Here is a 25,404-nt window from a genome sequence, read left to right on the forward strand (position 1 = left end):
AAATTATGGAATAGGTTAAATTGGGTTTTGCTCATGTGGCCATGCTAGCTTAAGGTACCTGAATTTCTAGGTGTGGGAGCTAGAAGCTAGGCTAGAAAGATCCGGAGAACAGTAGACGTGACGTGACGTCAGAGAATCGACCAAGCGGGGCTAGAGATGCGCGCGGATCTTTCCTGAATGTTCCAGAACATAACGTTTGGTGTAACGTGCGATTTTGTAAATTAAGTTAGTGGTAGATAGAATTTGGAAGTGTAAATTTGTATAAATAAATATAGTCGTAGATAAATCAAACTGTGAGTTTTATTTCAACTGTAATATTGCTACAATATGTTAAGAGTTACCAAATAAAAGACGATCTGTAAAATTAATAGTTTTGGAAGGTGAAAAATGTTCAAAGATTAGTATCTCATTTTTTCCATATTTTAAAAATGGTGCAGGTAAATAGTAACTTAATTGAGGTCCAAGTTTTAAATATCTGGCTAATACGAATCCATTAACAATAATGATTCCTTTATTCCAGTTTCTCATGTCCACATATGTATCCCTCAAATCATTTATTTCTAGTACAGCTCTATATAACTTTGGTCCATCACAAAAAGTAGGATTTTTCCAACTACTTATATTTTTTATCCAAGATTTTGTAAACTGTAGGGGAAAAATGGTGTCAAATTTTATTAAGCGGTCATTGAGTGTCACATTGCCTAAAAGTAAAAAAAAAATCATTTAAATAAGAAAGAAAAAATATCTAGAAAGGTGTGGCATTTTGTAACATTATTCCCAGATTAGAGAACACCAAAATTAATTTAAAAATACATATATTATTTCTGAACTCGTAAAAAATAGTATTTTTAAAATTATTTATATTAAAAGTGAAACCATTTTAATGGTTTGTGCCGTTTGAGACTTGAGACTTTGATCTTGAGGTAGTTGTAATGTATATTTTAATAAGAATTACTAATTTAGCAACTATCTTACTACTATATAGCCCAGTAAAAGAAACAAAACGTTGTTTACGTTAATAACAAATTGCTAACCAACATCACTATCCTAGCAACGGTACTAAATCCTTGTTCCGATACAATATTACTTCTAATTAATATAAAATAAAATTAAAACTTTAATTGATGCGATGAACCGGTATGACATAAAGTTTTGTATGTACCACTTGCATTATTAGATGTTTATACCCTCAGGCGACATATAAGCTTGTCGCCCTTAGGGTATAAACATCTATTTTATGCCCTTGATACATAAATAACTATTATTTAGCAAGAAAAGTTGCGTTATATTACCAGTACAAAGCCAAAAAAATTGGTTGAAAAATATTTAATAGTTTATGAGATATTATTTATCTGCTTACTTTGTGTATTAAATGTTACTATTTTAGATAAATAAACAAGTTTTAAATTTTTAAAGTTGTATCTGTGTTTTTAATAGACAAATTAATATTATATATTGTATGTATAGTAAAAAAAATGTGTATTTCACGCCCGGGGCCTAGGTAAAAAGTAGGTAAGTTTTTTGCAAAAATTACCCATTTTTCATTATAAACAATGATCCCCTTATATGAATCATATATTTTCTTGAAAATATCTTTTGTTTTCATCTAAACTTTGATATAAAATTTGTTTCAACCTGTAGGTACGGAATTACATTTTGATTTACATGTACAATATTTAATTCTATTTGATTGGACTACTACCAATACAACTAAGTAAACGTCCTCGTAGCCAATATTAAATTGTAACTTACAAGTAAAAAATTATTCACATGCAGTGTATTAACCAAATAAAACCAAATCTATTAAAACGCTAAAGCAAAGCTTTAAAAGTTTATAGTGAAATTTTATAATCATTTAGAGATTAGTATTTACAAACGGAAAAGTTTTTAATCAAAAGTAGGGAACTTTTGTTTTTGTGCCATCAGCCTTTGTTTGGGTTAAATATGAATCTTCTATTGTCATGAAAATATAAAAAATAAAAAAACAATTAATTATCGATCAATTAATATTTTCGCCATTTAATTTTGGATCAACAGTGCTCACTAAAAAAATAATGTCCATCTACACCAATCTACACCAACCCATTGGCTAGCAGTGCTAAGCGACATTCCATCACCACACCTTCGCCGATTCAATCTGCTACCAAGGAATATATCTATAACAAGATCTTTAGCAATACGGCGCTGCCGATTCATAACTATATAGAAGATGCAACCAAAAGTCGACTGCGCTCCAGAAAATCTCCAATGCAAACCGCAGAATTAGCCGCAGCCACCGGTTTTAACATGATCACCAAATGGATCCATGAATGGTCGGAAGCTCAACCAAATACAGTCATACCTTGCATCACGGAGACACCTCCTGGATTTGACCTATCACTTAACACCTGGTGCACACTTAATCGCATCAGAACTCAACATGGTCGATGTGCGTACATGTTGAACAATGGAGTAAGCTACCATTACCGTCATGCAGCTGCCGCGAGGTCCAATCTATCAAGCACATAACGGAGGAGTGCCAACAGCGAGTTCCTTGAGGGCAGTTTACGAGATTTCCTGCTTGCGACGATCGAGTCGATGAATTACATAAAAAAACCTTGACGTTCGCCTATAAATTGGGTATGTATTTTTATATTGAGTCAATTTTAACGTTTATTGTAATGTTTATTGTAATCTTATAAATGTGTCGAAATGCCACACGCTAAATAAAAAATAAAGTCGCCGTTTAGAACAATTTTAATTTAATGAGATGTTACGTTCTTTAAAAGATACTTAGGATCAGACATTAATATAATGCATCTGTTTATAGTAAATTTGTTTACAGACTTTTTAGCAGAATAAAATAAAATTATCCAACATTATAGAATGAAAAATTATATTTATTTTAATTAAAAAATTAATATTTGAATGAAATTAATGTTTTGCAAACAAATAAATACCTACTGATTTTTAAAACTATCCACTAAACATCATAGACCTGTACGGGACAAACATCATAGACAAACTTTGGATTTAAAATAAGCCCCCACCCCACCTCCGTGGGGGCTCGTGTTTGGTGTCATTTGATAGATTCTTTAAAAATATTGAATACGTGAATTCAATATTTTGTTACTATCTATGATTACGAGCTTATTAGAACAGCTTTGATTTCTAACAAAAATTAATTTTATAAGCTATCGTTACCCTTACCTTGCCAAAGTCCTTTAAATTGATTAAATTGCTCCAAATATCCGTAATTAACTCGGCCCCAGTTTTCTACTATAAGTTCTAAAGTAGCATTTCGAATAAAATTATCACCAAGAGTTAAAGCAGAATCCTTTTTTCTCCAAAACCCGAATTCGTTTAGATCGTCTTTAGATTCCAAAATTTTATTTTGAAGCTCTCCATTGACAAGAACTAAAACAGTATCACATACTCTTCCGAAAATTTTTAAAATTGAACGTTCCGGGATGTCTATGTGTGATTTTTTATAAATGATGTAACCATAACTCTGTCCTGACCCGTTGTTTATTGGCAGCAATTCCATAGGTAAAAGCGTATCTACATAAACGCTAGGAATTTGTTTTAACATTTCATTCATTGATATTTCACCTATAATATTAATTTCTGGGTAGATTATACGTTGCTGTAGATTTGGTACTGACGGCTTTTTTATTTTAAGTTTATCATATTTAGTTATGAGTTCAATGGTTTTAAAATACTTGTCCGCGTAATCTCCAGCTTCAGAAATGGGAGCGTTGTAATCATAAGTTGTTACTATTGGATCAAATCCTACAAGAAATATTATATTAGTGATATCGGTACTACCTATTGATGATACAATAATAGTTCATTCTTGTTATTATCGACGATCAGAAGTGCTTCACGTCGGAAGTACTTGAAACCATACACTCGTTGAAAATATTTTCAATGAGCATTTGAATTCATCAGCGAGTTTCAAAATATAAAAGGGCATAGATGAAAGATGTTTAAAATAACTAATAACACCTACAGGATAACCTCGTTTATGTATATGAAACATATCAAATATCGGCTCGTTTTATATTTGGTTGTGTGTAGGTATATTTCTCCTTCTCCCTATAGTCCAGGAACCGAAGCTTTTCACCTCGCAATTTTTACAGAATGGATCGATTTGCTTGAAAATTTGAGAATAAGTAGTGGATAGTCCAAGGAACAAAATCTATATGACGCCTAAAGGCGCTTTTACCATGGGGGTGGTTGCCACCCCATCTCGGGGGTACAAATTTTTATTATATTTTGACCGCAAAAGTTGATAAAAACATTCATTCTAGGCAAAAAATGTTCTATATATTTTTTTGATAAAATTAATAGTTTTCGATTTATTCGCTATCGAAAGTGTTAGTTTTATATCGAAAAATCAATGTTTTTCGATATACTCATTTACGATTCACTCAATTTTTGCCGTAGAAAAATTTTTTTCAAACCAAGTTCTTAGGAATTAAATAATCTACAATTTCATATTTAAACATTTTTTTTGTATCTCTAATGCTAATCTTTCTATTCTGAAGAAAATGGCATTTTTTACCAAACTACAAAAATTCGTTATTCGCTTTTAACACCAGTTTTGTGGTGGCATTATTATGCTTCCAATTGGATTTCTCCTTTTTTTTTTTCAAAAAAATATAGTGATTTTTTTAACCGTAACTTTTTTATTTTTTATCTTAGAAAGTTTGGTAGAAAAGAATTTTATAGGTTTTTACATGATCTTTAAGTCTATAAATATTAAATTTTTAAAAATCCTCAGTCGAAAAAAGGGGTGACTTTGAAACCCGTGTTGAGCTGGCCACCCCCACTTGCAAAAAACAAATAGCCCTGATTTATGAGCTATTTATGAGCTCTCATATTCCGCAAACTAAAAATTTTGAGCTCGTTCCACTGAGCAGGAATTTGATACTTTGGTGGGGGGGGGGCTGAGTCAGCAGCCCCCCACTACTTAAAAATAGGAATATTGAATCGGTTTTTGCGGCAGAATTACGAGCTATTTATGAGCTCTTGAAATTATATAGTTTAGATTTTTGAGCTCATCCCCTTCACCCCCAAACAACCCTTTAATTGATTTAACTTAATAGAAAAATGCTGAGAAAACTTAAAATATATCGTATTGCGGATATAATTCCTATAGCTTATATACTCTAAGAATAAACTATTAAACCACGTGCATTTCGATTATTGAGCTACAACCCCTTCGCAAGAAAACCACCCTATCTTCCCGGCTTAAGAGAAAGTTGTACTTAAAATGCATTAAACTAATTATTTGGCGATTACATATCATTGAATAATTTATAGGCTTCCAAATTACGCGCATTTAGATCAGTAAATTGCAATTTATTTTGTATAGTGCAGTCACTGAAGGTAAAAATCAACGATTACCTTCAATTTCGGTGAACCTTCATCGATTTTCACGAAAATTGGTCAGTGGTTAGAGGATACGTCAAGAAACAAAGGTGACATGGTACCACCTTGCGCCTTTACCCTGAGGGTGGATACCGCCCCTTCTCGGGGTGAAAATTGTTTTATTAAAAATAACTGCACAAATCAATAAAGGAACAAATTAAAAGCAAAATTTAATATATAAAGTTAATAAAATAAGTCAATAATTAAGTATTTTCTATGGGAAATAAGCCACAATTTTACTAAAAAATTAATTTATTAACGTTTCGAAGCCCAAATCGGGTTTCGTTGTCAAAATATAAAATACTATTAAAATAAATTATTGAATTAAAATAAATTGTCAAAATAGAAAATACTTAATTATAAAAATGCCACAAGGAAATAGCTTCAGAATAACAATAAGTCAATACTTTTTAAGTTATTAAAGATCAAAGATTTTAATTATTCGTGAAAAAAATGCATGTTATGAAGCGGTTTTTCGTAAATCACTGAAAAATTGTAAGTTTTTACAAAAAAGTTAATAGTAGTTTAATTCGTATAGCTTATATTCTAAGAATAAACTCTTAAATCACGCGCCTTTCGATTATAGAGCTACAACCCTTTCGTAAGAAAACCATCCCATATTCCCGGCTTAAGAGAGAGTTGTACTTAAAATAATTTAAATAAATTATTTGGCGACTAGATATCGTTTAATAATTTATGAGCTCGCAAAATATGCGCATCTCAATTATTGAATTGCCATTTTCTTTCTATAGTGCAGTCACTGAAGGTAAAAATCAACTATGACCTTCGATTTCGGTAAATCTCCATTCATTTCCACGAATTAACAATAACAACTTGGGGTTTTAACCTGGGCTATATGTCACCCCTTCTCGGGGGTGAAAATTACTTTATTAAAAATAACCCCACAAATCGAGAGAGGGACAAATTGTAAGCAAAATTTGTTATATAATGTTATTAAAATAAATCAATACTTTTTGAGTTATTAAAGATCAAATATTTTAATTTTTGTAAAAGAAAATGCATGCTTTAAAGCGATTTTTCATAAATAACTCAAAAACTGTAAGTTTTTACAAAAAAGTGTTCATCACTAAAATTAAAGCTAATAAGAAATATAATAAATTGCTTACTTGAAAAATCCTTTAGTGTTAATTTAAAGTAAGTTATTGGTAATTAAATATATATTGTTTCTGCGACTATTCAAATCTAAGAATTCAAGCTGAAATAACGGGAAAGAGATGCATTTTATAACACTTAGGTACTAAATGCTTGTCAAAGTACTTAGAAATACCTATCAAAAATGAGCTCCAGAAAAAGTTGATGGCATCAAAATCCGCTCACCAATTTTCGTGAAAATGAATGGAGATTTACCGAAATCGAAGGTCATAGTTGATTTTTACCTTCAGTGACTGCACTATAGAAAGAAAATGGCAATTCAATAATTGAGATGCGTATATTTTGCAAGCTCATAAATTATTAAACGATATGTAGTCGCCAAATAATTAATTTAAATTATTTTAAGTACAACTCTCTCTTAAGCCGGGAATATGGGATGGTTTTCTTACGAAGAGGTTGTAGCTCTATAATCGAAAGGCGCGTGATTTAAGAGTTTATTCTTAGAATATAAGCTATACGAATTAAACTACTATTAACTTTTTTGTAAAAACTTACAGTTTTTCAGTGATTTACGAAAAACCGCTTCATAACATGCATTTTTTTCACGAATAGTTAAAATCTTTGATCTTTAATAACTTAAAAAGTATTGACTTATTTTATTAACTTTATATAATAAATTTTGCTTTTAATTTGTTCTTTTATTGATTTGTGCAGTTATTTTTAATAAAACAATTTTCACCCCCGAGAAGGGGCGGTATCCACCCTCAGGGTAAAGGCGCAAGGTGGTACCATGTCACCTTTGTTTCTTGACGTATCCTCTAACCACTGACCAATTTTCGTGAAAATCGATGAAGGTTCACCGAAATTGAAGGTAATCGTTGATTTTTACCTTCAGTGACTGCACTATACAAAATAAATTGCAATTTACTGATCTAAATGCGCGTAATTTGGAAGCTTATAAATTATTCAATGATATGTAGTCGCCAAATAATTAGTTTAATGCATTTTAAGTACAACTTTCTCTTAAGCCGGGAAGATAGGGTGGTTTTCTTGCGAAGGGGTTGTAGCTCAATAATCGAAATGCACGTGGTTTAATAGTTTATTCTTAGAGTATATAAGCTATAGGAATTATATCCGCAATACGATATATTTTAAGTTTTCTAAGCATTTTTCTCTTAAGTTAAATCAATTAAAGGGTTGTTTGGGGGTGAAGGGGATGAGCTCAAAAATCTAAACTATATAATTTCAAGAGCTCATAAATAGCTCGTAATTCTGCCGCAAAAACCGATTCAATATTCCTATTTTTAAGTAGTGGGGGGAGTGGACTCAGCCCCCCCACTAAAGTATCAAATTCCTGCTCAGTGGAACGAGCTCAAAATTTTTAGTTTGCGGAATATGAGAGCTCATAAATAGCTCATAAATCAGGGCTATTTGTTTTTTGATTTTTGCAAGTGGGGGGGTGGGGGGTCAGCTCAACACGGGTGACTTTGAAAGGGTTGGTAAAGGTGGTTTTTGCATGTTATTACAAGTTTTAATTGTTAATATCTCACTCAATTTTTGCCGTAGAAACAATTTTTGCAAACCAGGTTCTTGGAAATTAAATAGACTACAATTTCATATTTAAACATCTTTTTGTATTTCTGATGCCAATCTTTCTATTCTGAAGAAAAGGCCATATTTTTCCAAACTACAAAAATTCGTTATTTGCTTTTGACTCCATTTTTTTTTAAACTAATCATTTTAAGCCGGTCAAACTTCTAGAACCTATCAGTAATATATAAATAAAGAAGACCAAATAAGATCAATGACTAATTTTAATTGGGGTGCTGATTAGGGGGTTGCTTCCGATCACTTTTTCGCTGAAAAAAAATAGGGATTGACATTCTTTTCATTATAAGTCACTTAAATTTTGAGCTAGAGACTCTTTTTTATTTCTGGAGATAGATATTTTTAAATACTTTAAATTAATTTGAACAAGTTATCCTTGAAAAATGCATAGTTTTCCCGTCTTTTGATTTTGAAACTGCAATATTTAGCATTTGACGAAGAAGAGCTAACATATATAATAAAGTATAGCTCGATTACTATTGGTCTTAAAGAAAATTAAAAAACGTTTTGTTTACTTTTTCAAAATGTACATTTTTGTTAAGTAAAGCTGTTTTGATAAAAAGGAAACTTTTAGAGTTATTAGCAGAAAACTTATTAAAAACATTGATTTTTTCGATATAAAACTAACACTTCTTAATATTGAGTTGGCCATTGAAATCCAATATGTGAGGTTTTAATTCTCCAAAAAAAAATTCCAACCACGTGTGAAGAGTCCTGTGTTGCCTTGGGTAATATACAGGCATATCTGCAACATCATTAAACTATTAATATAAACTTGTAACATAACATAATTGTTCACATTTAAAGTGGTTTTACCCAACACATTTTGGTGGCTCAGGCATGCTATTTTTTGGTTTTTAGAAACACTGATGATGGATTTCTTAATCCGAAAACGTTTTGTTTTAATGTGACCCTTATTTAGGGTATTTTAAAATATACCTTTTACAACAAATCTTGTAAAATGAAAATAGATTTTCGCGCCACGTACCTAATATTCATTTGTAACTGGGATATTGTATGCGCCACTCATTTTTACGGCGTTTAGCGGTTTTTTTATTCTTGTTATTTGTACCTATACAATAAAAGGAGATACATATATTCAATAACGCATAAACTACAGGGTGATGAAAATATGGAAGCGTGTAATTGATATATGTACTTATATGTTACAGTTCAAGTTGATTCTCAGTTATAGTTGACTTTTCCTAGTTCGAGTCAACTCCAACTGAAACGAGCAGTAAAAGTTGATTTGAAAAATTTAAATCAACTTTTACTAGTTGAAGTTGACTCTTTCTAACTCTTGTTAGTAAAAGTAGATTATACAATTTATACGAGTATAATCTCACGTGCATTTTTGATGAGTGTGCGTCTCTTTGTTTTGACCGTTTCAACTACTTATTAGTCCAGGCTGTAACATCGCCCATGTTAGGTAAATTATTCTGATTTGATTTTTTTTTTGCACAAACTTACTCAAACAAATACATCCTTATAACAAATACACAGTGTCAGGCGGTACCGCGGTCGAAAAATTGTTTAACCAATTTTTGTTAACCAAATTCTCAAAAATATTCTTATCTACTCTACCTCATATTATGTATAAGATTTTATTGTGTGAAAATTGTAAATATAGATAGCAGAACATGAAGGTTTAAAGTGTGCCTGAAGTAATAATGTATTTTAAATGGGATTTACTTTTTCGCACTGTTTTTTAGCACACTTTCATATAATCAAATATCCTTAACTTTCGCCTTGTCATGGTGATGACATGTGAGCAATAAATTACAAAAAAAGTTTTGACAGTTTTGTGGTTTGATAGACGTTTGAATTTTTAAATGTCAAAGTTCTAAAAAATTGTAAAATAGGAATGTATTCCAGTGACGAAGAGTTGCAGTTTTTTATTTGTTTTTTGGTAGATAAAATATTGTATGAAACTGTGCGTGAAGTAATTTTTGCGAACTTAGGCGATGTATAGCACTCGGATCCGCTCCTGCTCTAAACATCGCGTATGTGCGCAAAAAGCATACTTCACGAACTGTTTTATAAATAACTAAGTATTTCACTCCGGGCAAATTTCTTTAGATTATTTTGGTCATTCGGAGCAAAAAAGGTCTCTTGTGATTTTTCTCTAAAATTGATAGTTTTCGAGTTATACGCGATTTCAAATTTGAAAAATGCGAAATGACCATTTTTAAGGCTTAATAACTCGATTAAAAACTATTATTAAAGTTTAAAAACTCGATTAAAGTTTAAAGCCCCCCCTACAAGATCCTTAAGAAATTTTTGTCATTATTTTATTACTAAGCTGTTATTTTTAATTATCAACAATGAGCGCTAAAAGCGTATTGAGACGGCCGTCAATGTGAGTGCGAGTAAGATCCTCCATTCCGACCGTCCAATGGTGCATCTCAGTCGCACTCACATTGACAGCCGCCTCAATACGCTCCTAGCGCTCATTGTTAATAATTAAAACTAACAGCTTAGTAATACAATAATGACAAATATTTCTTCAGTACCTTGTAGGGGGGTCGTTAAAATTTGATTTGGTGACTTTCTGACTTTCATAATAATAATTTTTAACTGACTTATTAAGCCTTGAAAATGGTCATTTTTGCATTTTTCAAATTTTAAATCGCGTATAACTCGAGAACAATAAATTTTACAGAAAAATCACAAAAGACCTCTTTTGCTCCGAATGACCCAAATGATGATGTAAAAAAATGTCCGAAGTGAATTTTTTTTGTGAATTTGTTTAAAAAATTGTTTAAATAATTTTTCGATTACGGTACCACCTGACACCCTGTGGATTCGTTATAAGGACGTCTTTTTGAGTAAGTTTATGCAAAAAAATCGAACTGGAATAATTTACCTAACGGGGGCGACGATACAGCCTGGACTATAAATATCACCATTTGAGCATAATATACAGTAACATTTAATTTCTAGAATCGGTTGTTTGTTTGAATCAACTTTTACTAAATGGCATTGGAAATAGTATACTTTAACTAGTTGGAGTCTACTTTTACTAGTAAATGTTGAATAAAAATCTTCATTTTATATTTATAATCAACTTTTACTAAAACCAGCCGTTTGAGCCGACTCGAACTAGGAAAAGTCAACTCCAACTGGATAATCAACTTGAACTGTAACATATAGGTACATGAACAATCCCAAATATCGGAAAAGAAGTTTGAATTTATGCAGGGCAACAGTACATGAAATTTCTTTCGTATAGACCGGGGCATTTAGCACTAAAAACACCCGAATAAATCGATTTGTAAATACAGCACCTAGAGACGTAATTTTTTGTATGGTGTTCATGATGACGTCAGGAAAAAAGTCTACTATTCAAAAATGGGACGAAATGCATATTTGCACTTTCAAATGCATAAAATACATCCAAAAGTGCATTAACATGTCAAAATAAGTATACTAAGGACCAAGTTTTGTTATTCGGAGGGTTTTTGGCGTCACTGAACACGAATCCGCCATCAGAACTGACCCCCCACATCACCTGGTGCCCAAGATCACTGCAAGGGACGTCATCTTCTAGAGTTTCGAGGGTTGTCGGCATTAAATCGATGCAAACGGACTATCCATGGGCTTTTGGGATCGTTAAACACGAATAGGCCATCATAATTGACCTCCGAAATACCTGATGCCCAGGGTCACTACTTAGGGCACGTCATCTTCTGGAGTTTCGAGGGATTTCGGCATTTAATTGAAACAAATGGATTCTAGGAGGATTTTTGAGGTCACTTAAAACTAATACGCAATCAGAACCGACCTCCGGAGCACCTGGTGCCCAGGACCACTGCAAGCAACGTTATTTCTGGAGTTTCGAGGTATTTCGGCATTTAATTGATGCAAATGGACTACAGGAGGATTTTTGAGGTCGCTAAACATTAATATGCCATCAAAACCAACTCCCTGAGCAACTTTTGCCCAAGATCAATAAAAGGGTCTTCTGGAGTTTCGAGGGTCTTCGGTACTATATTGATTCGAACGAATTACTTATAGGTTTTGGGCTTGCTGAACACGAATACACCATCAGAGCAGACACCGGAGTACCTGGTGCCTAAGGCACCTTATCTTCTGGAGTTTCGAGAGTCTCCGGTATTAGATTGATGCAAACGGATTACTTTTGGGTTTTTGGGGTTGCGAACATGAATACACCATCAGACCGACCCATGGAGCACATTGTGCCTACGGCACGTAATCTTCTGGAGTTTCGAGGGTTTCGGCATTAAATTGATGCAAACGGATACCTCATGACTTTTTGGGGTTGCTGAACACTGATACGCCATCCAATCCGAGCCACAGAGCACCTGGTGCCTAAGGCTGGTCATCTTCTCTTCAACTTCTCTAGATAGTTTTCGGCATTAAATTGATTCAAACGGTTTACTTATGGTTTTTGGTGTTGCTGAACACGAATACGCCATCAGTTCCCCCGAATAACAAAATTTGGTCCTTAATATACTAATCTTGATATTTTTATGCAGTTTCGGATGTATTTTATACCCTTTAAAGTGAAATTATGCATTTACAGCCACTTTTGAATAGTAGACTTTTTTCCTGACGTCATCCTGAACATAATGCAAAAACTGCAAATCTCTAGGTGCTGTATTTAAAATTGATTTATTTTGTGCTAAATGATTTCGTCTAGTAAGGCAGCTGATAAAAAATATAATATCTCAATATACTAATGATCATATGATATTCAGTAATCTTGATACAGCGTATGATAGGGTGACTCGAGAGTTTCTGTGGAACTCATAAGAAAGGAGATTTCGATCAATGTGTGAATTTATTGAGAGATATGTATGATGGAGTAACAACAATATAATTAGTAGGAGAATTATTTGTTTCATGTGAAAGTAAAATTTCACCGGAGCTATGCATATTCTTTTCTCAATGTCATAACTTGAGTAGTAGCCGTCATATTAAGAAATGTAATACATTTACCTTTGTTGTCAATTTCCTTAACAGATTTGTTTTTTAACTCTGCGCCACTCATAAATCCCCAACTGGTACCACCGTGAAACATATATAGATTTACTGATGCTTGGCAGCTTAAAATTTTATCTAAAACCCTTCCATAATCTTCAACAGACCTGGTTTGATGTTTTTCTGTCCAATGATCAAACCACCCGGTCCAATATTCAGTTACCATTAAGGGTTTATTTGGTTGAAATTGTTTTAGTATGTTTAATTCCAAAATTGGATTATTTTGAAAATTAGCTGTGGCCAATACACCTGGAACAGTGCCAGTAAATCCTGCAGATGGAGTATCCGAGGTAAACAAAAGTTCAACAATTCCATATTGACGTAAAATATTTTTTAAAGTTATAAGGTAGTTGATATCTACAGGATGAATTCCATCATTTGTATTTCCATACTCATTTTCTATTTGGATTGCTATTATGGGTCCACCTTTTGTAAATTGCAGAGGGGTGATATATTCAATTAATTTTTGAAAATAAACGTTTACAAAATGTAGATAAAGTTTATTACTCGTTCTTACCTAAAATAACAAAAAATGCAGTTACTTATTATAAAATCATGTGGTTCTGAAAATATTTTCTTATGACATTTTACATATAAACTACTATATTTTATGATAATAAACGATAAGTACATGAAAAATTATGTTACGATGGCTAAAAGGGAACGCCCTAAGTACATATAGGACAAGTTGTGCATAAGGTATGGTATGTTTAATCTCAAATATTCAATTTTCACATCCGATATTAAACAATATTTTTATCACTCTGTATATCATATTAAAGCAATTTGTTATTATTTTAAAACGTGTGCGGTCTGCTAATTTAGTTAACTATTTCGAATCATAAACAATAATTTGGACAATTGCACATAAAATTTGATGAGTTAATAGGTTTGTTCTAGCATCAGTTTCAAACGGTTTGAAACCATCAGCGAATAGTGGACCAGCGCGAGTAGAGGGAATAGAACTGGCACAGCATAATAAACTAGACCAGCAAGGACACTTCCGATGCCGCCTTTGAAGTTGAAAAGTACAGAGTCGCCATTTTTTGCGTAGTACATCTCAGTGGTGATGTTATGTGTTCGTTCATCAGTGTTGCCGATGTCACTATATGAAATTATATTTCTAAGGGTAATAAAAATACATTAAGAAAAAGTTATTTTTTTACGACCGTTTAATAATATGCTCATTATTCGCTATTTTTGAATACATAATAACACCCATTACTTTACCCGTGAGTAATAGTTCATTACTCACGGGCTGAAGTTAGGTTCAACTGGCGAATGTGACTTTTAATTTTAGTCTTATATAAACTGCAAATAAAATTACTTAAGTACTTAAACTTGTTTATTTAACACAATAATTATTGTAATGTATATCAATAATTAACTTCGAAAAATGTTTAAAGGCTTTTTAACTGTAACAATGCGTTAGTATATTTTTTACTTTTATACCTTGTTTACTGTTATTAATTTTGACGTTTACCATTTTCAATGACAGTGACGTATTTGGTGTGTTAATTGGAATTTAAAACTTATGTTGTGTCTATTTTATAAAGTTATCTTGTATATTCTAAATATATTATAACATATTATTATAGATAAAAAATACAGGATCCTTTGTAGAATGCATATTTAAAAGACCCTTATAAGGGTTACATTACAAAACAAAACGTTTTCGGATTAACAAGTAATCCATCATCAGTGTTAAGCCAAGAACATGCATGTGTGAGCCACCAAAAAGTTAGATAGTTATATTGTTATATTATAATATATAGTTAAATATAAATGTGCATTATAACTTTTTAAAAATACGTCCACGCACCGGTAATAGCCATTTCCTATTTATTACAATGACAGTAGGTACAAAATACTTGTATTTTTGGGAAATGAAAATAATTTGAATTGACTATTTCTTGTTGTGTCTTTTACAATACATAATTAAGAGAGCATTGCTAATTAATAGTAAGTAAACAATTATTGTCATAAAAACGAAGTCATGAAAACCATACAAACGAAAAAACTGGAGTATCTAGGCCACATAATGAGAGGAGAAAAGTACTCTTTGCTAAGACTCATAATCCAAGGAAAAATCTCGGGAAAGAGAAATGTGGGACGTAGGAGGATTTCCTGGTTGCAAAATTTAAGGGAGTGGTATGGGTGCAGTTCAATACAGTTGTTCAGAGCTGCAGCCAACAAAGTTAAGATTGCTGTGATGGTAGCCAACCTCCGATAGGAGACGGTACTGCAAGAATAAGAAACAATTATTCAGCCGTGTACTATTGGTAAACAAAATTTATTTTTGTAAATCTAATTTTAATCTCGACTAGTTGATAATGATGTTGTTTTACTAATTAAAATTAAAAAAAGGTCGTAGAAAAAGTATAGTATTCTACTTGCATGTAATGGCTATTACTCACTCTGATGAATTACGACACTCGCCTACGGCTCGTGTCGCAAACTTCATCATCGTGAGTAATAACCATCATTACATGCTCGTTGAATAATATACTATCATTCAACTTTTTAACTCAAAAATACTTGTAACAAAATTATATGTAATATATTACTATAATAAAACTACATCTGGAACGCTTTCAAATAAAATTTCCTCATCCTCGTCTTGTAAAAATAAAGACTTTATGTGATTAAAATAATTTAACATTTTTTGTCTGTTTGAAAGGAGTAACATTCTTTTACTCCTTCACTTTTGCTAACACTAATTTAATATTTGCTCACAGATCGCATTTAAACGTCGACAGACAACGATATCTAAGGCAGGCCGCACATCAAAGAAACATGAAACGTAAATTACGTTTCATGGAAATAAACCACTGCTAAACAAATATATATCCGGCCATTTATGAAACTCTCCGAAAATAAAAATGTGTCATGAGCATGAATCACACTCGTTTCATTGGTAGACGGACTTTGAGATTTGTTTAGCAGTGTTTTCTTTTCATGAAACATGTTTTTCGTTTCATGTTTCATGTTTTTCGTTTCATGTTTCTTTGGTGTGCGGCTTGGCTTAGAAAACGTGATTTTTTTTATTTCTGCATTGCTGCAGTATCAGTTTTTGCACTAACTTTATTACCCGTAAGAGATTCTTTTTGAATATTTTCTGGAATTTCTGCAAAAGATTAACAATACAATCGCCATTCATCGGCAATATTTTGTGTTATGTCCCAATTATTGACATAATTGCCACAGGCATACGTGTAAAATTATGTTAAAAAATATTTATTATCAGAATGTCATAAAAGTTAAGTAAATCTAAAAATTATGTACAAATCGGCAACACTGTCGATTTTCTACACTGTCTGGTACTACGCGAAAAACGGCCGACGATCTGCGCAGTAATAGTGCGCGAACTTTTCCCGCCTTCTAGTGTGTCACTGCTGTTGCGTTTTATATGCTGTGGCACTGGTGACTGTATTATCAAAGAATACTAACAGTGGGTGTGTTAGTCTTCTTTGATATTATGTTCTCTCACTGACCAACTGTTTGCTGACGGTTTAGGACTAGTTTGACTGTTTGCTAGAACAAAATTAATATATACCCTTTGTTCTCTAATATTTGGTAATAAGATATTTGTTAAATAATACGCGTGGGCCTGACCCAGAAAAATACTACTACAAGATAACCATACATTAATATTCATTCATTTGAATCACTTCATACTGTCAAGATGTTACTTTAATTATCATTGTTATCATTCATCCAATCAGTGTCACAGACAGTAAGAGCAAGTATATTATTATTTTGTATTTCTCCCGAGCTACAAGTGTCGATTTAAATAAAGTACTATCATCTTTAATCTGGTGTTTCACTATCGGCGATAGAAGTTGAGCTGAGCCGATCTTATTCAGTATAAGAGTAAATAAATACTCACGGATTAAGTGAGGATATGGTATACAGCTGTGTTAGATACTCACACATAAGTACACTAACACTATGTTCAATTAGCAAATCAAAAATATCCCGACTGGATCATTATATTGTGTGATTTGCTGCGACCATTGCACTTCCCAATCCTCACTTGTAATACCATTGTTCTCAGTATCTGCATAGTTAAGGAAAAAAAGTGTTTCCGTAAGAGATAATCTAGAGGGCTGGCGAAGACTGAGAAATTAAAGCCATATAGCAGTAAGTGCCCAGTGCCTGACAGCATTTCGACAGCAACTCGTGAGAACAATGAGTAAAAGGAAAAAGAGATGAAGAGGACTTAGAAATGAGTGACCTCTCGAGTTTTGAAATAATAACATAAAGATAACTAGAATAGATGCGAGTCCGGTCGTGAATTCCGTCTTCGTCCCAAATATTGAACCAGCAAGTGTCTCGAATGAAATAGACTCTGAGACAGTTATGACAAACAGTCTAGAGGAACTCATTCTCCAAACCAAATGCCTATTCGGGTCTCAAAAGAAGAAGATTCGGAAATAGAAAAAACAACAGCTGAAACGGGACTAAAGAAAACCCACACAAAATTCGAAGGACGTAAATGGTAAAACCCACCCTATCCGGTTAAGGACACTAACGAGGAGACTAAAAATTATATAGCATACATGATAAAAGGATTTAAGGTGGCGGTAATACTCAGACGTCATCCTCAGATATGGCCCAAGTAGAACTTCCCATAAAAAAACTAGTAAAAGCACTGGATCAGGCTCCTAGGGGAAGTCAGAGTCTACTGTAATGTTCAATAAAACAACGTTTTAGATAGGGATCCTGTAACGGAGTTCGCCAGTTTTCTGAGACAGGTAACACCAAGTAACACTTTTACCCTTATTTCATCCATTCCACGAGTTCGATGCTGTTACACATCGTGATTGGGGAGCACAGTCATTGCAAGAAAAATCGCATCATATGATAAGTTAGTTGTTGTGGTATGGCTGTCTGATGGTTTGCTGATTAAGAATGTTGTAGATGTCGTGTCATTAGAAGTAGTGTTCAGTTGACAAATCTGCAGTTAATGGCATAGCTATATCTCCTATGCATATCTCACATTGTGCATTAACCCCTGGATGTTTATTTGGATTGATCTTATTAAAACATGTTATTTGGTGCTATAGACCCATGGGGGTTCCATATTAGCCATTAGAACGGGCCGTATTGGGGACGGGCTACTCAGTCTTACCTGCATAGTGAGCTCGGGCTTATATCCTCCGATCTGACCGGTACGATTTATAACATGGTTATAAAATGTAAAATCAATAATAACTTATATACCAGGGGTATGATAATTAAAGGTACAGCCAGCTCAAATTGAACAAGGTGAGATAGTTAACAAACACTTCACTGCCTTGATATTACAGGGGCTGTGAGAAGCTAAAGTAACTACAAATAAAGTTCTACTGGACTTCTCTTTTCCGCTCGGAAAAAGTATCAAAGTAAGTTTATTCTGGGGGCCTGGATATACGGTATTGAAGGGAACGAAAAAATGGACCTACTTGCCGTAGGTCTGGATCCCGCGTATGAAAAAAAAAAGTTGATTAATATGTAGCAAGCTGAAAATTTGTTAATAGCTTAAGGGTGTCTAGTCGGACAAACTTTAATATATGGGAACACTGATAGGTTAAAAATTTGGAACGGTCAGACCACGATAACGTCACATGCATTTTGTCCGACAGAACTTCCAATTTATTTGTTACCCTTTCGTTAAACTCTCATGCAAAAATTAGACTGCTATTTATCACCTGTCTTAATTCCTTTCATTTGAAATATTCTACGTGTTCCACTCATTATAATTCCCATTTGGTGACAAATAGCAGCCTGATTTTTTGCATGAGAGTTTAATGAAAGGGTAACAAATCAATTGGAAGTTCTGTCGGACAAAATACATGTGACGTTTTCGTGGTCTGACCGTTCCAAATTTTTAACCTGTTCCACAATTAAAACTTCCCCTGTTCCAGTGTTCCTATATATCAAAGTTTGTCCGACTAGACACCCTTAAGCTATTAACAAATTTTCAGCTTGCTATTAATCAACTTTTTTCATACGAGGGATCCAGACCTACCAGGATAGTGGCAAGAGATACGACCAGAACCTGTTATTGGCATAGCAAGAAGCACAGCCAAAAGAACAATGTAAGTATTTGTTAGTACATTATATTTTATATAATTTTTTTTGTGACGGTTTTTTTTTCGTATATTCTTGAGTTAAAGTTGATTTCATGTAATCGAATGAACTATCTTTCAAAAAGTCGTCCCAGGAACGCAACTCATAAATCGTCGCCTCAAAGCAACAGTAGGATATGTACATATCCTACTGTTGCACTAGTGCACCGATCAACCAGTTAGTCATATGGGACCGATGCGATGTGTATGGTATATACGCATATACGGTGCACTAGTGCAACAGTAGGATATGTACATATCCTACTATCGCTTTGAGGCGACGAAATATTGGCAATATTATTTTAAAGTCTTCTACTTTAAACTGTATAATATGTCTGAATTGCCGATATGAATGAGTCAGATTAAATTAAATTATTAGAAGAATTTTTTTACTAAGCAACAACATTTTTGTTTAATTTATTAATATTTTGTATTTTAATATTGTTCTGAAGCTATTTCTTTGTGGCTGTACGATAAAGCTAGTACATATGTGAGATTATAAATATAATCTCATAGGGTATAATGTGGACTGTATGTATGAGGATTACTAGGTTCAAGTTGGAATATACAGGGTGTTTCATTAATAATTGTCCATATAGAACTGGAGAAACCTTAGCACAAAATACGAAGATTTAACCTAAAACACTTAAATAAAATGTGGTTCCTTACTGAGTTACAGGGTGTTTTATCTAAAAATTCAAAAATTATTTTTGCTCAGCATTTTAAAACTGTTCGACGTATCCTTTTCATACTTGGTAGAAAGTATAAGTACTGTAAAAACTACTAAATTATGATAAACAAACCTTTCTATCTACTAGCAGAGGCGTACGACAGGGGATGGTGAATGGTTGACCCTTCTCAAATTCTACGCCACTGGAGGAATTACTAATTTAGCGCCATTTTTAGATTCTCCAATACTTTCTACGTAAATAATATACTCTTAATTGGTAACGATAAAGTTATTAGTTTTCGAGATATTTGAAGTTAAATATGAAACGGCACAGGTATTTTGATTAATTTATGATATTATGGTTCATGTAATTAGAATTTAAAAATTATTTGTACCCAGTACTTTAAAACTATTTGGCGTATCCTTATCATACTTGGCAGAAAGTGTACGTACTGTACACCCTACTAAATTAAGATAAATAAACGTTTCTAGCTACTACCAGAGGCGTACGACAGGGGGACTGATTGACCCTTTCCAAATTATACGACATTGACGAAATTGCTATTTTAGTGTAATTTTTTGATTTTCCAATACTTTTTATGTAAATAAGATATTCTTCATTCTTAACGATAAAGTCATTAGTTTTCGAGATATTTGAAATTAAAAATGAAGCGACACAATACATTAATCAAAATAACCGTGTCGTTTCATTTTTAACTTCAAAGATCTCGAAAACTAATGACTTTATAGTTACGAATGAAGAGTATATTATTTTCATAGAAAATGTTGGAGAATCCAAAAATTGAACTAAAATAGCAATTCCGCCAGTGGCGTAGAATTTGGAAAGGGTCAACCAATCACTTTCCCCCGTCGTACGCCTCTGGTAATAGGCAGAAACGTTTGTTTAACATAATTTAGTAGTTTTTACAGTACTTATACTTTCTACCAAGTATGAAAAGGATACGTCGAATAGTTTTAAAACGCTGAGCAAAAATAATTTTTAGATAAAACACCCTGTAACTCAGTAAGGAACAACATTTTATTTAAGTGTTTTAGGTTAAATCTTCGTATTTTGTGCTAAGGATTTCCCAGTTACTATATGGACAATTATTAATGAAACACCCTGTATAAGGTTTTATACAGACAATACAGGGTGTAACGAAAATACAGGTCATAAATTTAATCACATATTTTGGGACCAAAAATAGTTTGATTGAACCAAACTTACCTTAGTACAAATGTGTATATAAAAAAAGTTACAACCCTTTGAAGTTACAAAATGAAAATCGATTTTTCCAATATATCGAAAACTATTAAAGATTTTTTATTGAAAATGGACATATGGCATTCTTATGACAGTAGCATCTTAAGAAAAAATTATAGTGAAATTTGGACACCCTATAAAAATTTTATGGGGGTTTAGTTCCTTTAAGCCCCCCCAAACTTTTGTGTACGTTCCAATTAAATTATTATTGTAGTACCATTACTCAAACAAAATATTTTTAAAGCTTTTTTGGCTCTCAGTACTTTTTCGAAAAGTCAGTTTTTATCGAGATATTTTGAATATTTGTCAAATCCACCACATATTTGTATATGGTAAGTACGATTATGGAGACTTGGTAATAATATGAAAATTTATGTATGATTTACATTTTTAGGTATATTTTGAACCGTATTAAAAAAGAAGTCATATCTCGATAAAAGTTGCCTTCTCGAAAAAATACAAAGAGGCAAAAAAGTTTTAAAAACATTTTGTTTAACTAATGGTATCGCAGTAATAGTTTAATTGGAGCGTACACAAACATTTGGGGGGTTTAAAGGAACAAAACCCCCATAAAATTTTTATGTAAACATATTAAAAAAGAAGCCGCAACTCGATAAAAACTGCCTTATCGAAAAAATACTAAGAGCCAAAAAAGTTTTAAAAATATTGAGTTTAACTAATGGTACCACAATAATAATTTAATTGGAACGTACAGAAAAGTTTGGGGGGGTTTAAGGGAACAAAACCCCCATAAAATTTTTATGGGGAGCACAAATTTCACTATAATTTTTTTTTAAGATGCTCCTGTCATAAGAATGCCACATATCCATTTTCAATAAAAAATCTCAAATAGTTTTTGATATATTCGAAAAAATCGATTTTCATTTTTTAACTTCAAAGGGCTATAACTTTTTTTGTGTGCATATTTGTACTAAGGTTAGTTAGGGTCATTCGAACTATTTTTGGTCCCAGAATATGCGATTTAATTTATGACCTGTATTTTTGTTACACCCTGTATTTATATGTAGATAAAAAGTCTTACCAAACTGTGAAATCTTGTCCCAAGCACTAAAGTCGGTCACACACGCATTGACTGTTCCCGTTCCACGTGCCTCGCGCTTTGACTGCTGCGAAATCGTGTATGGCGTCACTGGCGAATTAACTGTTTGTGCACGACTTTTGATTGTTCGTATCGGTTTTAACGGATATCGACTATCTTGGGTGGCCGCTAGACAAAGAGATTGATGAGATGTACCGTCAAGGGATGAGCGGTACCGATGATTCATCGAAAGATCGTAGAGAAAAGAGCAGAGAGTTTACACCCTCACGTGTGGCGAGAGGTACGAGAGAGAAGCTCACCCTTTGACTGGTGTAGGAGAAGAGAATTTTTGTCAATCGCAAATTGTCAAATATTGTCTACTGGAAGGGATGGAATTAAGTTGGGATGAACTAGGTGGTACTGGACAGGACAGGGTTGGCCTGGTAATTTTTTAAGAATAAGGGTTATAATAAGAGATTTAACCCATTAAAAATATAATAATAGTTTTGACATGTGAACATTGAACAGTGGCATTTATGTAATTAAAAAAAAATTATATTGATAACGACGTCCGAGGTGGAAGTCGAAACGTCAATAAAATCATTTTTCTAGTTAAATTGTGGCTTGTTTCCCACCCAATTAGAATAATAAATTAGATAAATGCCACAAAGAAATAACTTCAGAACAATACATAATAACATAGTTATAATAAGATCAAAACTTAGATAGCCAGACGACATAAAATAAACTATGGAATTGAAATGGATGCGAATAGCACATTATGCAAAATAATGGAGAAAAGAGGGGAAGTCTACGTTCAAAGATGGACGTTATTGGCTGATACGATCGATATTTAGTAAATACATGGTAAAATACAAACTACTTAGTATTATTTATTTTACAAAAATTAAATATTACCTTAATTCCTTTATATCTTAGCAACCAACTGGGCAAACCGCCAAATTCCCACTCAGAATCTATAAATGGTCCCGGACGAAGAATAACAAACAAATCCTCTTCTTTCGCTAGTTTTAAAAATTCTACAATATTAAGAAACTCTTCAAAGTCACTTCCTCCAGAGCCGAAATCAAAAACATTCTCGCGATACTCATGAAGATTCCAGGGAACGTAAGTCTGAATTGCTATTAATCCTGCTGCTCTGTACTTACGCAATCTGTCTCTCCAATAGACTTTTGGAACACGAAAGTAATGCAAAGAACCACTAAATATAGTAATATTTTTGTGGTTAAGGGTAAAATAAGACTGGGTATCACTCAAACCTGCTTTTATACCTCCCTCTGTATAATACTGATATAAGGTTGGCAAATTTCCATCGATGTTAGTGGACACTAATTTGGCCATAAAAGCAAACCATAGAATACAATTAAAATTCCTCATTATACCGTCTTGTTTTAAATGATATCCATAAACAAAAGGATATCGGAGATTACTATTTATTTATATTAATTAGAGATAACCACTATCACGTTTTACAGTATATCTCTAAGAAAAATACATTATAGTGGCAAATATATATTTTACAAATGTTAAATTTAAATAAAATTCCTTTTTATTTATCTATTAATGAAAAACTGAGTATATAAAAAATAATAGTTCAATATAAGGGAGTATTGGCTTCAGGGAAAGGTGTTTTGGGAAAGTACATTGCCATCGGAGTTTATTCCTGTAGGTATGCCTGAATTATTGTTTTTTCTTGATGTTTCGTGCTCAACTGCGACAGAAAGCAGAGCAGACATCGAAAGAAATGAAGAAGAAAATTAAAACAATAGACAAGTAAACAAACTTAAATGTTTTGTTACCAGAAAATTTTTTTTAACATCCAATTTATTTACGATCTGTAATAATGATTACAATAAGTGAATTATTTAATTAAATTATACAAGACTCCTGTGACAATAACCTATTAAATCATAATATGATTAACACAATTATTTGTGACTCTAGTAAATGTACATATATAATAAATTAAAATTTTCTTGAAAACTTAAAATCTTGTTGGTAGATCTATTATAAGTCTACTAAATAACATTCTGAAGCTTTTATTCGAATCATACAGAACAGAATATATAGAAGATGTGACGAGGCCACCGGTCAAGAACAATTTAGCTTCAGAAAAGGTATGGGGACACAAGAAGCAATATTCTGTCTTCAAACTATGGCACAAAGGTGCAAAGATCAGCAAGCAGACCTTTTTGTCTGTTTTATAGATTTTGAAAAAGCGTTCGAGCGGGTGCAGCACAGGACCTTGATAGAAAGATTGAACGACATCGGAGTCGACAAAAAGATTCTAAAACTATAGAGGCTATTTATTGGAATCAGACAGCAATCATATGTGTTACCAATGTCAAGGCTAATTTACTGAAATACAACGAGGTGTCAGACAGGGTTGTGTGCTACCACTGATACTGTTTAACGTCTACTCTGAGTTTAATATTAGCGAACGCTTTATCGCACTCTTCAGAAGGAATCAGGATAAACGGTCAAAGAGTAAATAACATCCGCTATGCAGATGACACGGTATTAATGACTGATTTGGATTATAGTCTGCAGATACTGTTAACAACTGTAACAAAATCTTAAAAAAATCGATTACAATTTAATTACTTTTTTGCGTTGTAAATATTACGCGATAAAAATTAAATAATAAATTTAAAAGTTTTCGGCGAAAGTTGCATTAGTAATCCGCTAGTTAGCGACACCAGCGAAGCTCAGAGCGTATACGCTCTGAGCTTTGCTGGTGTCGCTCCTAGCGGATTAGTAATGCAACTTTCACCGGTAATTTTTAAATTTATTATTTAATTGTTATCGCTTAATATTTACAACGCAAAAAAGTAATTAAATTGTAATCGATTTTTTTAAGATTTTGCTAATCATTTTGACGTTCTATTGATGAAATATTAATTTCTTACTTCGGATACTTTCACAATTATCGTGTAGATGGCGCTAAGATTAATAGATTAATTTATAATTATATACTACGGAACATTAAAAAAACTTAAATTCAGTATTTAAAACGTAAGTATATTTAAGGTAAAAATATATATACCACAGCTTTGACCAACTAATATTTTTTATAATTAATGTTTTTATTTTTAATTTTAAATTAATCACTTTGACATTTATGTCAAATTTCCAGTAAACGTTTACAGACTTGTCA

The 25,404-nt window shown here is 32.7% G+C and overlaps 1 protein-coding gene across 1 annotated transcript; it reads right to left on the reverse strand.

The window, feature by feature from the left end:
• Positions 1-282: 282 nt before the first annotated feature.
• Positions 283-23,663, reverse strand: LOC126884318 (beta-galactosidase-1-like protein 3). The gene is made up of 4 exons (XM_050650257.1): positions 23,145-23,663; positions 13,099-13,657; positions 3,190-3,771; positions 283-701 (listed from the first exon to the last, which is right to left on the reverse strand). The coding sequence occupies exons 1-4, from the start codon at positions 23,622-23,624 to the stop codon at positions 331-333; spliced, it is 1,992 nt and encodes a 663-aa protein (XP_050506214.1). The 5' UTR covers positions 23,625-23,663; the 3' UTR covers positions 283-330.
• Positions 23,664-25,404: the final 1,741 nt, after the last annotated feature.

Source organism: Diabrotica virgifera, chromosome 5 (assembly GCF_917563875.1).
Source record: "Diabrotica virgifera virgifera chromosome 5, PGI_DIABVI_V3a".
Lineage (NCBI taxonomy): Eukaryota > Metazoa > Arthropoda > Insecta > Coleoptera > Chrysomelidae > Diabrotica > Diabrotica virgifera.